Source organism: Citrus sinensis, chromosome 3, assembly GCF_022201045.2.
Source record: "Citrus sinensis cultivar Valencia sweet orange chromosome 3, DVS_A1.0, whole genome shotgun sequence".
In the NCBI taxonomy this organism is placed as follows: domain Eukaryota; kingdom Viridiplantae; phylum Streptophyta; class Magnoliopsida; order Sapindales; family Rutaceae; genus Citrus; species Citrus sinensis.
The window spans coordinates 29,349,214-29,365,680 of NC_068558.1; the positions used below are offsets into that span (position 1 = coordinate 29,349,214).

The 16,467-nt window shown below is 35.2% G+C and overlaps 1 protein-coding gene across 3 annotated transcripts; it reads right to left on the reverse strand.

Annotated features, from left to right (window-relative positions):
- Nucleotides 1-1,567: 1,567 nt before the first annotated feature.
- On the reverse strand, nucleotides 1,568-8,804 carry LOC127901521 (TMV resistance protein N-like). 3 transcript variants are annotated; one of them, XM_052439037.1, is made up of 9 exons: nucleotides 8,759-8,804; nucleotides 6,639-7,134; nucleotides 4,819-5,914; nucleotides 4,430-4,717; nucleotides 3,218-4,318; nucleotides 3,067-3,105; nucleotides 2,913-2,948; nucleotides 2,066-2,809; nucleotides 1,568-1,921 (listed from the first exon to the last, which is right to left on the reverse strand). In XM_052439037.1, exons 2-8 carry the CDS (start codon nucleotides 7,115-7,117, stop codon nucleotides 2,357-2,359), a joined length of 3,492 nt encoding a protein of 1,163 aa, XP_052294997.1. In that variant the 5' UTR covers nucleotides 7,118-7,134; nucleotides 8,759-8,804; the 3' UTR covers nucleotides 1,568-1,921; nucleotides 2,066-2,356. The 3 variants fall into 3 exon arrangements, with proteins under 3 accessions (XP_052294997.1, XP_052294998.1, XP_052294996.1); XM_052439038.1 differs by lacking the exon at nucleotides 8,759-8,804 and adding an exon at nucleotides 8,317-8,478 and having other exon boundaries at nucleotides 4,430-4,624; XM_052439036.1 differs by lacking the exon at nucleotides 8,759-8,804 and adding an exon at nucleotides 8,317-8,478.
- Nucleotides 8,805-16,467: the final 7,663 nt, after the last annotated feature.

Sequence of the window (16,467 nt, forward strand, 5' to 3'; positions counted from 1 at the left end):
AAGAGCCTTCTTTCTTAAATTTTCAAGACCGTACATTAGAACAAAATCTAGTATCGCTTCTGCAAGGTGTCAAGTGGTATCAGAGCCTTTCTTTGTACTAGGCAAAGCTTTCCTGACCATCAACCATTCCCCATACACAAATCCTCCCGCCATCATCCATTACTTTCATTAAAAAAAAAAGAAAAAGTCAGAAAAATAGCAAAACCCGAAGCCACCTCACGTCCACCATTTGCAGTTGTTGCCTCTGTAATTCTTCACCTTTTTCATGGTTTAATAAAATTTAACATAATGCTCACTATTTTGTATATTATTAAGGACTATTGTATGATTAATCATGAATTGTATATTATTTTTAACACCAATTTAGCACAACCTATACCATGAAATTACGGATTATGTTACAGTGAATACTTTTATATGGTAGGAATATAAATTTAAGTTTTACAAGCTTATTTTCATTTAATTTTCCAATATCACTTTATTGATTTCATAAAGTTGAAATTAACATAAATTCTTAATTAGCTATAGTTTATGAATCATGAAAGATTGTTTTGTTGATATTCATTGATTGTGGTTACAAAATTTTATGTCACTAAGAGGCTTATTGCTTTTATGATGGTAACTAACATAATAAGTAAATATTACCTCCAATAATATTCATGGAAATGAATGGAAAAAATAAAATCTATTTATTTTATATTCTCGTTATAAAAGTTTGGTTTTGGATATTTTAACTTAAATTTTGACACAAAAAATGAGCTATTAATCTCTCACAATCTAATGGTTGATATTAAAAATCAATGTAAAATTTTATGATGTTAAATCATCCACCATAGTAACTGAATTGCATAAAATCAATAATTTCAATTTTGTATTAAAAATTTAAGATAAAATAACTTAAAAGCAAAATGATACCTAAACTCCCTTTTGGCTATAATACCCTATATAGGTAGTAACTTTAAAAAAACTAACGTTAAAATAATTTTAATAAATACAAATATACTTTAAATAGTTTATTTTGTCTAATAGACTAAAAATAATGGAATATTTGTAATATGTATAAAATAATTTTTAAAATGTAAATTATAATATTATTTTAATAATATCTTTTTATCTATTATATAAATTTTAAATAAATATTTGGGTTAAATAGATTTTACAACTAATAAAAAATATCTCATGTATTGATAATATTAAAATCATTTTATATAAATTTAAAATAATTTGAATCTTTATATATTTATTTTAATATTATGTTAATATCCTTTATAAAATTTAATTTAATATAATATAATACTGTAAAGTGTTAAAATATTTTTTGAAGATTAAAATTATTTTAGTATACATATATTTATTTTATTTTTTCCTTTCGGAAGCGAAAGCAAGTCCATGCCCGTCAACTTGGGAGGAGAGGCTAAAGGCAAACTGGAACATTTTTTTTGATGTAATAATTTCTTCTTTCTATTATATGATTTCTTTTCAAAGAATTTGTTATTTTGTTGCTTGTTTAATGGTAATTCATCAATTTTTTTTCAATCACTCTTAACATTAAATAAATACTTTTAGGTTGAAAAAACAGAGTATCAATGACTCTTTAGGTCTCAAAAGTGATAAGCTATCCGCATATTTTAATATTTAACACACAACATTAAATAATTTGTCATTGTGGTCCCGAGTCCCTTCAAGTATACCAAACAACTCGCGCTCATCGCATCTATGTACGGCATCTTTTCCAGAAAAAACAGAGTAATAAAACAAAGCAGAGTATTTACTTCGGTCCTTTACTTTCCTTAATTCTCACCTCATGAGAAATCAAATCTCAAAATTCAAAGCTTCGATTTGATGGGGCAAGAATGCAATTTTGATTCATGGAAGGCACATTCTGATTCTGTCCAACTTTTTGTCCCAAGCCAAGCATTTTCTGTTAGAACAGATACAAAGAAACAATGAATTTAGTTTAACAGGGAAATAAGTAGCAAGAACAGATACAATAAACAAATACAAAGAAAGTAAATGAAATGCGATCTGCAGAGAAAATAAAATTGAAACTGAGATGCGCACTTACACTGTTAGACGTAGACTCGGAGAAAATAATATTCACTAGGCTGTGCCCTTCATTCGAGTTGTCTAAATCTTTTAGGTTGTGGTTCCTCACCATCATTACAGCAGCCACTTCCACTAGCTTCAGCCGCCCCAACATATCCTTCAAGACTTCGCTTTAGAAAGCTTCGCTCAGATGACGTTGTTGATCCTGCATCATCCCGGCAGCAACTTCCACTGCCTTCTGCCCTGTCTAAGTCATCATTAAGGCTACGCGTAAAGGATGTTGATCCTAAACAATCGTGACCAAATTCGTTCAAATTCCAAACGGGATCAGTTGTTTGGTTAACTTATCCCCTTGATGCACATATATTGGATGGACACCACACCTCTTCAGCACCAATCCTGACGGCGAATCAAATGTCACTTTACTAATACGTTCCCTATTCTGGTAGTATAGGAAAAGATGGTCTGACATAGCCTGACCGAATTGCTTTCTCAAATAAATGCTACACAAACCCGAGGTGGTACCCTTTCTATTTATGGACAGCTCATGTACGGGATATTGAGGCCACAATGGATGATAATAAGGAAGTGAATATTTAGGGACACGAAAAACACAGCACACAACATATCCCACAAGCTTACTATTCTTATACGTCTTTGGAGGCGTGCTTATTGTTATTGAAGAACCCTCATTATTCTGATACTCGAACCACTCTGGGATTTCACTTCCAGGAACAACAATGCTATATTCTCTCTGAGGCGACTGCAACCCCACAAATATATATATATATATTAGAAAGCCATACCAATGCATAATTTTTAGTCATAATTTTAGCAACAGGTGAGAGACAGTGTAAGAAACTGACATGCATGTTACCGTACTTGTCCGACGGTGGCATATTCTGCAACCCCACGGAAAAAAAAAGTAAGTAAACAAACAAAATAAAAGGACATAACATATATTGCATAAGTTTTAGGCATAATGTTAGCAACAGGTGAGAGACAGTGTAAGAAACTGACATTAGTGCGTTTAATGTACTTTTCTGACAGTGACATATTCTGCAACCCCACGGGAAAAAAAAGGTGAGCGAATGAATAAAATAAAAAGACATAACATATATTGCATAAGTTTTAGGCATAATGTTAGCACATGTGAGAGTAAGAGACTGACCTCAGAATTCTTAATGTACTCTTTCAGCAGTGAAAGCGCCAAATCATAGTTGCCAGCCAATTTCAAGCAATCCGCACAACGAAGGTGGAAGTTCGGGAGTTGATGCTCGTTTAAATTTAATACATCTGATAATGTCTCCAACGAAACACAACCGTCTAACGAAATCGAATGTAGACTGGCTGGAAGTCGAGGCAGATTTTGAAGCATTTTGCATTCCTCTAATTCAATCCCCCGAAGATTAGAAAGACGGTAGATGCTTGTCGGTAGCGAAACAAAACTGTTTCTACTCAAACATAACTTTTCTAATGAGCATAAGTCGCCAATACTACTTGGGATTGCTCCTTCCCCTAGATCACAGTCACTGATATCCAATTTCGTTAAACTACACAAACCTGACAGAGAAGACGGCAAACTCAAAGCCACCGGATCTGAACTCCATCGCATCAAATTGATAGGAAAGCGCAGAAACCATGATGCAGATGATGGTGATCCTTTGCACCCACGACAAGATAGTTCTTTAAGATTCTTCATAAGAAAAATCGACGATGGAGGTTGCCTTATAGCTGTACCACTTATATCAAGTTCTTCCAGACTTTCTACTTGCCCAAGCGTCTCAGGCACATTTTCAAGTTTGAAGCAGCCTGAGAGATTCAAAGTTTTGAGGGATTTCAAACCATTTATACTGTTAGGAAGTCTCACGAGACTTCTGCAGTCATTCAAATTTAACAATTCAAGTCTGGTCAAAAGTTCTATTGATGATGGTACTTCTGCAATAGAAGTTCCATCTAAAAAGAGCTCCGTCAAATCTCCCATACTTCTCATTACAATGTCTGGAAATTTCTTTAATTTCGAGCAACCAGATAGAACAAGCGTTTTAAGAGATTCCATAAAAATCTTGCCTGGAAGAGTTGTAAGACTTGTACAGCCTTTCAAATTCAACAAGATCAGCTTATTGTGACGTACCAAAGACGGGTGAATTTCACGTAACCTTGTACATCCTTCAAGATCCAACACCTCCAAATTTGAGACCTCTGTGAAGTCTGGTATCTTAATCAGGTTCTGTGAATGGCTGAGTTTCATGACTTTTAACATGTTTAAAGTCTGTTGAAAACAAAGATATTTCTTAATTCATTTACAGCTACGACGATAAATTTGTTATCAAGAGTTATTCACTGAAAAAACATAGATAAGTGACATAAATATTGATCTTACTTTGATGCCTGTCCATAATTCTTCAATGCAGCTATAACACATATTAAATTCAACAGCTTTGTCCAATTGCAAATTCGATGGCAAAGATTTCAAAGGATATCCACGCCAATCAAGTAACCGCAGCTTGCTTGAAAGGTATTCAAGGCCTTCAGGAAGTTGCACGTTTCTGATTTTAAGCAATCTTAGGTTGGTCATCTGCGAAAATGCTTTAGCACTTGCATTTAAATTCACATTATCTTTGAGAAAGTAATAATGATCAACTATTATTCCCTCAACTACTTCACTTCCCTAAAAATTATAAACAAAGTCGTTCGTTAGAGATTTAACTAGCAAAAAGGAAGTGAGCAGAGCTGGAAAATAAATAATATTTGATCCCCTTTATTACTTACAGTGTTTTGTGACAATACATGGCATATGTCTGCTTCCTCCCACAATCTGCTGCGTTTGCCTGGCTCCTCAGGGGATATTCTCCTAACAATTTGTCGACCCATTTCTTGTAACAAATCATGTGTCCACAGTCTGTTGGCACCATCTACTGTTAATAAAGATTTTTCAATAAGAACAGCAATTCCAATAACTGGGTCAAAATCACAGCTTTTGAGAATTTTCGATACATAATCTCTCTTTTGACCTTTAAAGAAACACACAACATCGAGAAATATTTTCTTCTCTATTTCTTTCAGCCCATCAAAACTTATTTGGAGTATACTTAGAATCTCATATTCAGGATCTTTTTTTATCCTTTCCAGGGCACTTGTCCACTCATGCGCAGGTCTACCAAACAAAAATGAACCCAAAACCTTGAGAGCTAATGGAAGACCACTAGCATACCTTACAACGCTTTTAGCTAGCTCCACGTATTCTTCCAAAGGCTTATGGGTATCAAAGGCTTTCAAACAAAGGAGTCGAAATGCCTCATCATTAGTTAGTGCCTCAAGCTTATAAACTTTCTTGACTCGATGCAACTTTAACAAATGTTCATTCCTCGTTGTTATTATGATCCTGCTACCTGGACCAAACCAATCAGGCTCTCCAACTAATCTTCGTAGGTGATCAGGATGAGTCGCATCATCGATTACGACAAGAACCTTTTTACGTCGCAGCCTAACTCGTAGCATGTTAATACCATCGTAGACATTCCGTACGTTGTTATCTGCAAGCTTCAGTAAATCAGAAAGAAGCTGCTTTTGCAAAGAGATTACGCTCCCTTCTTTATCACATTTTTCTCTAACATCGGCAAGAAAACTACTCCCATCAAACTCGTGAGAGATCAAGTCATAAACAACTCTTGCAAGAGTTGTCTTTCCTAGACCTCCCATACCCCATATCCCAATCATACGAACATCATTAGACCTTGTATCCATATGAACCTTTAATTTCTCCAAGCGTGATTCTATTCCAACTAGCTCCTTAGGAATCTCTAGTTCTGTACGAATTTTGCTTGATATGACATTGACAATTTCCTCAATAAATTCTGACTCGTTGCTGCAGATTGAAAACAAGAAGAAAAGATTGGTGTTGTTGCACTAAAGTTAGAATGAACGTAGTAGCAATTCAATTCCGTATTATGCATAAAATCCAAACTATTCAATATTCATTTCATCAAATTGAAGTCATATAATTAAGTAACTTGTTATAGTTAAGTCAGAAACAGTTGGAATAAGAAAGTTCCAACCCGACCCAATAAAATTGGTCTGGATTGGGTTGCATTGTGGATTGAGGTTCCAAAATTATTTAATTTCTTCTGCTGCTTTTTTTCCCAATATTATTGATATATTATTTCCCTCTATAACAGGGTAATTAGATTGAAAGAGATTTTAGATTAGTTTTTGACAAGATCATTTATTGCACACATGAAATTGATCAGATTACCTAAATGTGTAATGATATTGATATATCATTGGTGTTGCGACTGTTGTCATTGTTATTATTAGTATTTAGCAATCAAAGAATAAAGTTTAATTTTTATTTTTTAAATCTGATTAATAGAGCACAAAGCATCACAACATATTATATAGTCTTCAAAAGTTCAAAATACAGTAATTTAAAGTATCAACGTCCATATCTATTCGTTTGCATATATTAATTCATTAATGATACTACTATTGTAATTGAAAGCAATGTTGAATAATGAATACTAAAATATGTTTCGTGGTTATAATCATGCAAAACCAAAAAAAAAAAAAGAATTGAGAATAAGAATGATTACCTGTCCTTCAATTCCCAGCCAGATTTATTGGCCACAACTTTTAAAGCATCCCTCCACTTTTGCACCTTTTCTACATTATTCTTAAAAACTTCTTCGTGTTTAGCAAAAGCTTCTCCAAAACTTGCTGTCTGTTTCCTTACCAGAGTTGGTTCCACATCATAGAAAATTGGAAGAATTTGATCTTCATTGTTTTTGCATTCAACAATCTTAGCAAGTTCATCCAAGCACCAAGTGGAAGAAGCATAGTTTTTGGAGAGAACAATAACTGAAATTCTTGATTCTTCAATTGCTTTAAGGAGTCCAGGTGAAATGGATCCTCCTTTCTCAAGTTCTTTGTCATCCCTGAATACAAAAATGCCTTTATTTTTTAAAGCAGCATAGAGATGATCCGTGAAACTTTTACGAGTGTCTTCTCCTCTAAAGCTTAAGAAGACATCATATTTCCCATGAGAGACATTTTGGATGCTCGTAGAAGCCATTGCCTATTAATTTGTTCCTGAAAATTTAGAATAAATGAAGTGAATAACAAACTGATGCTGTGTTTAGTGCATCACATTATATTGCTCAAGCTATATTGAATGGCATTACATTAAGTTATGACACAGTACTCTGTTTAGTGTATTAAGCAAAGGTATTGTTTATTTAAATTCTTTATACTATTATTGATATTAAATTTATTATTTCACATTATTAATAAAAATTAGAAGTTTATTAATAAGGTAGTACTTTTTATTTAAGTAAATAATAAGCTTACTTTAAAAAATATAATTTAATTGATTATAATTCTTTTACATAATAAAAATAACATAATATTATAATACTTATTAATATTTTATTTAAATATGTAATTTAAATTTATGACAACAATTATAATATATTATTTTAATAGAAAATGAAAAATAAATATTGAAATATTTTTTATATAATAGAAGTAAACATTTTATTACAAGATATTACTTAATCTCTGCCCAAGGAATTTCAACTTTCATGATGTCCTTTCACCTAGGTCTTGTGTTTTGATTTATAACAGACTAATTTACAATAACTTCATGTTAAAAGGAATTATTAGAGTTAAATAAATATCACTAGAAAGGATTAAAAAGTTTAAGGTTATAACTAAATAAATATCACTAGAAAGAATTAAAAGTTTTAAGGGTATAACTAATCATCGAGATTATATATATGCGAAGAAAGTTTGATAGAAAAGCTTATAAATCGCACTTTTTTTTTTCCTTATAGCCTTGATGCTGTGAGCGAATTTGATTAAATATAATTGACAATAAATTGTGCCTAAAGGTATATATATATTAAAGGTAGAGTTTACTAACGTAAAAAGTTATTGAACTTAAGAATGTTCTGATTTCAAAACTAATGATCTTATTCTATTAAACAATCTAAACAGATAATCCATCAGCCTCTCATTTACTCTCATCTAAACATGATAAATTTCAAATTGCAATAATAGAAATTTTTTAGCACATGCTGATTGGAGAGTATGCACGCCAATTTCTACTTAAGCAAATCTCGATTAGGGCATCTAACTAAGAAAAGGCAAAGAGTTTGTACAAAATTAACATTCAAAGATTTCTTTCAATTTAATTTTTTTTTTCTCATAAACATCAAGATATACAAATTAATTCTGAAAATAAAAGAGAGAGATGTATAAGATCGAACTTACGGCTTTTGAGTGTATTGTAGGACGCCAGTTAAATGAACTCCGATGCAGTATTTGATTCAAAGAATTTAATCATGCAAATATATTCTTTTGGCAAAAAATTAAGCAATCAGCAAATATGTATGTATTTCCAAAAGCAAGTCTTCGTCAAATATATGTATTTCCAAAAGCAAGTCTTGGTCAAAGATTGACTTTCTTAATAATTAATAAATATTGTCACTGTCTACTCTCATGATGAAGTTACCATCAAACTTCCTGGAAGCTTCAAGGAATCTAAACGGAAATTATCTGGCTTTTCAATTGATTACGCGTCTTCACCACTCTACCCATTAGCCACGTTGGATTTCATTAAAATGGAATGGAATCCAACGGTTGATATCAATAATTGATAAAAATAGTTAAATTGTCGTCAATCTATAAGATCAAACTTACGGCTTTTGCTTACGGCTTTTGAGTGTATTGTAGGAAGCCAGTTAAATGAACTCCAATGCAGTATTTGATTCAAAGAATTTAATCATGCAAATATATTCTTTTGGCAAAAAATAAAGCAATCAGCAAATATGTATGTATTTCCAAAAGCAAGTCTTGGTCAAAAAGTGACTTTCTTAATAATTAATAGACATTTGTCACTGTTTACTCACATGATGGAGTTACCATCAAACTTGCTGGAAGCTTCAAGGAATCTAAGCGAAGATTATCTGGCTTTTCAATTGATGACGCGTCCAAGCCACTCTGCCCATTAGCCACGTTGGATTTCATTAAAATGGAATGGAATCCAACGGTTGACATCAATAATTGATAAAAATAGTTAAATTGCCGCAATCTATAGGAATGGTAATCTTTTATTAGAAACCTTTTATTAGTAAAATTTCATCTGAGTCTTTAGGAGATGTTGGATCAATTTAATAATGTTGTAGTTTTACGATAATTGTCATAAATTGTGTTGTATAAATAATTATTTGTAAAGGTAATTAATTAAACGTTTGATAAATTTACTTTTAAAAGTTCTATAAATTTTAAAAATAATCGTATGTGTTTGGTAAATTTTATTTTTAAACTGTTGTAAAACTATAAATGATTGATTAAGCGGCTTCGCCACTCTACCCGTTACCCATGTTGAAATCATTGCACTGCATTAAATGGAATGGAATCCAACAATTGATATTAACAATTAATTAAACATCAAGATATACGGATTAGTTCTGAAAATAAAAGAGAAATATGTATAAGAAAAAAACTTACAGCTTTTGAGTGTATTGCAGGAAGCCACTTAATTGAACTTATAGGAAGCACTGAAAGATGATAAATTTTTACCTAATTTCCAATTAAGTTTGTCTAAGAGAAATCAATGAGAAGATTTTCATGTGTTCTAATTAATTTCTCAAACAAGAAGTTTAGTCTAAAGTGTGTGCCAAAAGTAATTAGTTTCTCAATTCGATGTTGATACTATTTGATGTTGACAAAAGCTGACTTCAATAATCTACGCACCGAAAGAAAGGATTTCTTTATGTATTTTATTAAGGGCATCTTCTATGTAATTGCAGTTTTTTTTTGGGGGAAAAAAATAAAATATTGTTTTGGAATAATTCCACTACAATCTTTTTTTTTTTACTTGTAGAATTTCTCATTAAAATAAGCAAAGATTGGAAACTAAAGGTTAAAGGCTTCACATTTTATTTGAAGGTGCTTAAAGCTTGGTAAGAAAGGTGTATGGCTGTCCATTTCTCTTAGAAATACGGATATACCAAGTCAAAAGTAAACTAATATAAGAATTATTGAAAAAAAACTATAAATATAAATTAAAAACTCATTATAATAGTGACTACCTTATATATTTACTGATTTTGTTTCTAAACTGAATAACGATAATTTTGGATTTATGTAATACATGTGATGATATGTGTGAAATTTTATTAAGAATAAAAATCTTTTTTCATGTTTTTCAAGGTTGTTTGTAAGATACAATGATTTTACATCTTTCTAAACCTCTTCGGTAATAATCCCCAGTGATCTTTAAGTACAAGAAATAAAGCTTGAAAATGTATAAAAATGGAAATTAGATCCAATTTTATTGATATATCATATATTCCTAAAAATATAAAAATATCTTTTTGTTTTCTTTTTGGCTTGACCCACATCAAGAAAAATAATTTTGCTTAATTAATATATATAGTACTATGATAGAAAATGAAAAAGAAAAAGTTATGGATTTCCTATGATGAATATAGAATTTATGGTTAAACCAATTCAATAAAACTTATTCTTATTATTTTCAATACAATTTTTTTTTTGTTTTCAATTAATGAGTTATTTTTTCTTTGCTTAATTAGTGATGTTTTTGCTTAATTAAATTAAAGTTTAATGTTGATGTGTAAGTTTTAGGCTACTTTACAAGTATTTGTTTTATTTTCTATTTTAAAACACTAATTTACGTCTTGTCCTCTTGACAAGTTAGGTATTGTCTTGTCCTCTTGACAAGTTATGCTTTGTTGACTGGCAGGTTTCTGCTTTTGGTTTTCGTTGGTCTTTCTCTATCTGGTATTACTCTGTTTTATCACCATGGCTGGTACTACTGCTGCTGCGGAGGCTGAAGTGAGGGAGGCATATTCTCAGTTATCGATTGATGAGGAAGAGGAAGTTGGTCTGGTCTTTAAAGAGGATGAGATCCAGGCTGAGAAAGGGGAAAATCTCAATCTTCAATTCTGCCTAGTGGGGCGTTTTCTTACTGATAAAGCAATCAATTTTCCAGCCATGAAGAATACAATGGCAGCTTTATGGAGGCCTGGAAAAGGAATCTGCATCAAAGACTTATCACCTATCTTGTTCCTATTCCAATTTTTTCATGAGGTGGATATTCAAAGAGTTTTGGATTCTGGCCCTTGGACGTTTGATCAACACTTGCTGATTATGAAAAGGTTAGGCACGGATGCACAACCACAAAGTGTGCCTCTATTTCACATTTCCTTTTGGATTCAAGTGTATAACCTTCCCATTGGTTTCCTCACAGCCAAAGTCCTGCAAAATATCGGTAATTTTATTGGAGAGTTTCAATCTTCCGATGCTAACAATTTCATGGGAGTGTGGAGGAATTATATGCGTATACGAGTTTTGCTTGACGTCCGAAAACCGTTGAAGAGAAGAATGCGCCTTAAAAAAGAAGGAGGGGAGTGGATGTGGATTGAATTCAAATATGAAAGATTGAATACTTTCTGTTTTATTTGTGGCCTATTAGGTCATACAGAAAAATTGTGTCCGAAGCTATATGATTGTGACCTTGCCGCCATTCCGAAACCGTTTGGGCCAGGGATGAAGGCACCCAATCGACGGAATGTCATGGCTTCCGGGGAGAGATGGTTGCGTCCAGGGCCGTTGGAAGGGGGTGAACCCCTAATTGGCAGATGCGTGACATCTGGAGGATCAAGGGTAATTAGTGAAACGAATCCCACAATACCGGACATTTCCATTTATAATGACAGTGCTGGAATGGAAGTCAATGGAAATAAAGAACTTCACATGGCTGTAGTGGTTGGCAAGCCAACTCATAGTCAACAGATTGCAAAAGGAAAGGCCGTGGCACATGCATGCAATGAGGATGATTTGCTTAAGGAAGGTATTTTTGAATTTGGGCAAGAAATGATTGTTAAGGAAACTAAAAGAAGGCGGGCTCAACTTGGACTGGAATTCACAGGAGGGACAGAAGTGGATGGGCCTTCGCATTTGATGAATATAGATGTGGATCCAAAAAACGGGCTAACGGTGGGACCTGTCTTTCAAGCCCACCGACAACAATGAGTACCCTAAGTTGGAACTGTCGTGGGCTGGGCCTCCCACGAACAGTTCAGGTGCTGACCGAGTTGGTTAAGCATAAAAAGCCCTCTTTTCTTTTTCTTATGGAAACTTTAAGCTGTAGAGCTCCCTTAGAAAATTTAAAAAATAAATTGGGTTATGGCGGGTTGTTTGTAGTAGATCGTGTGGGCCGGAGTGGTGGGCTTGCTTTGTTTTGGCAATCTCACTTTAAGGTGAAGCTTTTGAAATATGGGCGTACGTTTATTGATGTTGAGGTTTCAAATTCGGAAATGGGGGTTTGGCGGGTCACGGGTTTTTATGGATACCCAGAATCCAGTCGTCGGCGGGAATCATGGCATCTTCTACGACGGCTTGCCTCTCTCTCTACTCTTCCATGGGTTTGTATTGGAGATTTTAACGACTTGCTTGATTCTAGTGAAAAGAATGGCTCTCGGCCTCATGCTGCCTGGAAAATCCAAGGTTTTCGAAGTGCCATTTCTGCTGCTGGGCTTTCGGATTTGGGTATGTATGGGTATCAGTTTACTTGGGAAAGGGGCAGAGGCACTGTCAACTGGGTTGAAGAGCGCCTGGATCGAGCTTTTGCATCCTCCTCTTGGCGTGACAAATTTCCCAATGCTCAAGTTCAGAGTATAGAGGCTGATAGCTCAGATCACTTACCCATTTTTTTGGATCCAATTCATAACTTTCACTCAGCCTCTCGGGTCAGCCGTTTTCGTTTTGAGAACCTTTGGCTTCGCGAAGCTGATTGTGAGCAGATAGTTAGAGGCAGCTGGGATGATACAACCGACCTTTTAATTCAACAAAAACTCTCGGTTTGTGGGTCAAAGTTGATGAATTGGGGAGGGCATATGGTCCGTGATTTCTGTAGTCGTCTAAAGGAATACAAGACCCGTATGCGAACCTTGCGAGGTCGTCGCGATACGGAAGGCCTTATGGAGTTCACTGAAGTTCGCAAACGATACAATGAACTCCTACACAGTCACGAAATTTTTTGGAAGCAGCGAGCTAAGGCTCTTTGGCTGAAAGAAGGGGATCTGAATTCTCGCTATTTTCATTCAATGGCATCTACGAGGAAGAAGAAAAATTCCATTGTCAAATTACGGAATGCTCAAGGGGTATGGTGTGCTGACTCAGGTGAAATTGATACACTCATTGGAACTTATTTTACAGAGCTTTTTTCTTCAAATGGTAGCAATAATGAGGCTGTAGTTTCCTCTGTAATGACCTCTATTACGGCTGAGCAAAACCAGATTCTGTTGGCTCCATTCACTGATGCTGATGTCAAAGAAGCTCTGTTCAGTATGCACCCTGACAAATCGCCAGGACCTGATGGTATGAACCCTGCTTTCTATCAAAAATTTTGGCATATTGTGGGGGGAGATGTTTCAGCTGCTTGCCTTTATTTTATAGCTAATAAACAATTCCCTTTGGATTTAAATAAAACACTCATTGTTTTGATTCCTAAAAAAGCACAGCCTGAGGTTTTAGCAGATATGCGGCCAATCGCTTTGTGTAATGTGCTCTATAAAATTATTGCCAAAATGCTTGCTAACCGTTTGAAGCTTGTCCTTGATTCTGTTATTTCTGACTCTCAAAGCGCTTTTGTTCCCGGACGAGCCATAACGGACAACATTTTAATCTCAGCCGAAATAATGCATTTTTTGAAGAGGAAACGACAGGGAAAGAAGGGGGTTGCAGCACTGAAAATTGATATGGCTAAGGCCTACGACCGTGTTGAATGGGACTTTCTTAAAGCAATGATGTCGAAGATGGGTTTTGCTGATGAATGGGTTCAGTTGGTCATGCTTTGTGTTACGACAGTAAGCTATAGTGTGCTCAGGGATGGTAATGAAGTAGGCCCTATTATTCCGAAAAGGGGACTTCGTCAAGGAGACCCGTTATCACCCTACCTTTTCTTACTGTGTGCTGAGGGGTTTAGCTCTTTAATTGCCAAATATGAGAAAGCGGGGTTGATTCATGGAGTTCAAGTTGCTAGGAAGGCTCCAGCAATATCTCACCTCCTTTTTGCAGACGACTGTTTCTTATTTTTTCGTGCAAACCAAGTGGAAGCTAACTTAGTCAAGCAGGTGTTGTGTGCATATGGCAATGCTTCTGGGCAGTGTGTTAACTATGCCAAATCTTCTATCTCATTTAGTAGGAATGTGAACGAAGATACTGCACAGCAGATTTGTACTACTCTTGGGGTTATGGCAACAGAAAACCATGGACCATATTTGGGGCTGCCCTCAAAAGTTGGTAGGAAACGCAGCGATGTCTTTCGGTTTGTGAAGGAGAAGGTCTGGAAGAAGCTTCAAGGGTGGAATAAGCAGTTTTTATCTAGAGCGGGGAAAGAAATACTTTTAAAAACAGTTGCTCAAGCTGTGCCAAATTTTGTGATGAATATATACCTACTTCCGCTAGAGTTGTGTAAGGAGCTTGAGATTATGATGAACTCCTTTTGGTGGGGTAATAGCCGTAATCAAGGGAGAGGCATTAATTGGATGCGCTGGGATGCTTTGTGTAAACCCAAGTCAGCTGGGGGAATTGGGTTCAAAAAGCTTCATGCTTTTAATCTTGCTATGTTAGGAAAGCAAGGCTGGAAATTGATGACAAAGCCGAACTCTTTAGTTGCACAAATATTCAAAGCAAGGTATTATTCCCGAACTTCGTTTGCTGGAGCTACTTTGGGGCATAATCCTAGCTACGCATGGCGGTCCATTATGGCAGCCAAGCAGGTTGTTATTGAAGGGAGCCGAATTCGAATTGGGGATGGTGAGCAAACATTTATTGGTAAGGATCCATGGCTTCCTGACAGTGAGTGTGGATTTATCAACACTTTGTTGAGTGAGCAGGTTAAGGCAGCTCCAGTTAGCTCGTTAATGGTTCCTAGCACTAGAGCTTGGGATTATGATATTCTTAATGATATTTTTAATGAGAGGGATAAGAATCTAATATGGCAGATCCCTCTGAGCAGTAGAAGCAATGCGGATTCATGGTATTGGATGCATGAGGCCAAAGGGGTTTATATGGTCCACAGCAGCTACAAGATGTTGGCTCCATGTTTGGATATCCATTCTAGTAGTATTTGGAATCGGTTATGGAGTTTAGAGGTCCCAAGTAAAGTGAAGCACTTCATGTGGCGAGCATTGACAGATGTCCTGCCTACAACTGAGAATCTCCTCAAAAAATATGTCGAGGTACCCCCTGCTTGCCCTCTTTGCCATGCTAGTTCTGAAAGTATTTGCCATCTATTGCTTCAATGCCCCTTTGCGCGAACTTGCTGGATGACCTCTTCTATTGGATTCTTTGGGGATGGGTCAAATCTTTTGCTCTGGTTGGAAGCTTTGTTTAACAGGCATAGCCTTGAGCAAACTCAACTTGCTGTTATGATCTGTTGGAGTCTTTGGCAGAATCGAAATGCTATGGTTTGGCGTGGGAAGACCTCTGGTGTGCAGCAACTCCTCAATTCAGCTGGCCATTTTCTGTTTCAATGGCAGCTTGTCAGGAAGCAGCAGTTTCTGTTTTCTCAGCCTTCTCCTATAGGTCACGGTGCAATTTGTTGGGAACCTCCAGTGGCTGGTAGATTAAAGTGTAATGTGGATGCAGCCCTGTTTGCTTCCAGGGGTTATATTGGCTTTGGCAATGTTATAAGAGACTCAAATGGTGCATTTGTGGCAGCTAGGTGTTGTAGCATTCCTGGAAGATTTAGTGCCCGTGATGCTGAAGCCCTTGGTGTTCGCGAGGCCCTTAGTTGGATTAAGCAACTACAACTGTCTAATGTAACTATTGAGATGGATTGCTTAAATGTGTACAATGCTCTAGTTAATAATCTTTCGGGTCCTAGTAGCTTTAGTCTTATTATTGAAGATTGTCGTGCTTTGTCTAATTCAATACGAGATGTATCTTTCTCTTTCGTTAGACGGTCTGCGAATTCCATTGCCCACTCTGTAGCTCAGGCAGGGAATTCTTTGTCAGGTCACGGCGAGTGGAGGGTTGTTCCACCTCCGTTCTTAAGTACTGATTTATTTGGTTCTTCTTCTTAATGAATATCCAGTTTCATCAAAAAAAAAAAAAACACTAATTTACTGCTTTTACATTAATTTACTTATTTTATTTTTTATTTATTAATCTTATATATAATTTATAAGATTTATGTTTATTATATTTTAATACCGTAATTAATTACGGTATCATAAAATTTTCTTTGTGGATCTATCTTTCAAGGGAAAGCAGAAGCGTGTACACAGTTTCCAGCTCCTCAGTTGTGTTGTACATTCCGAAAGTAAGTCTTGGTCAAAAGTGTCACCGTTTAGTCTTTACCCCACATAACTCATTGACTTCCTCTTA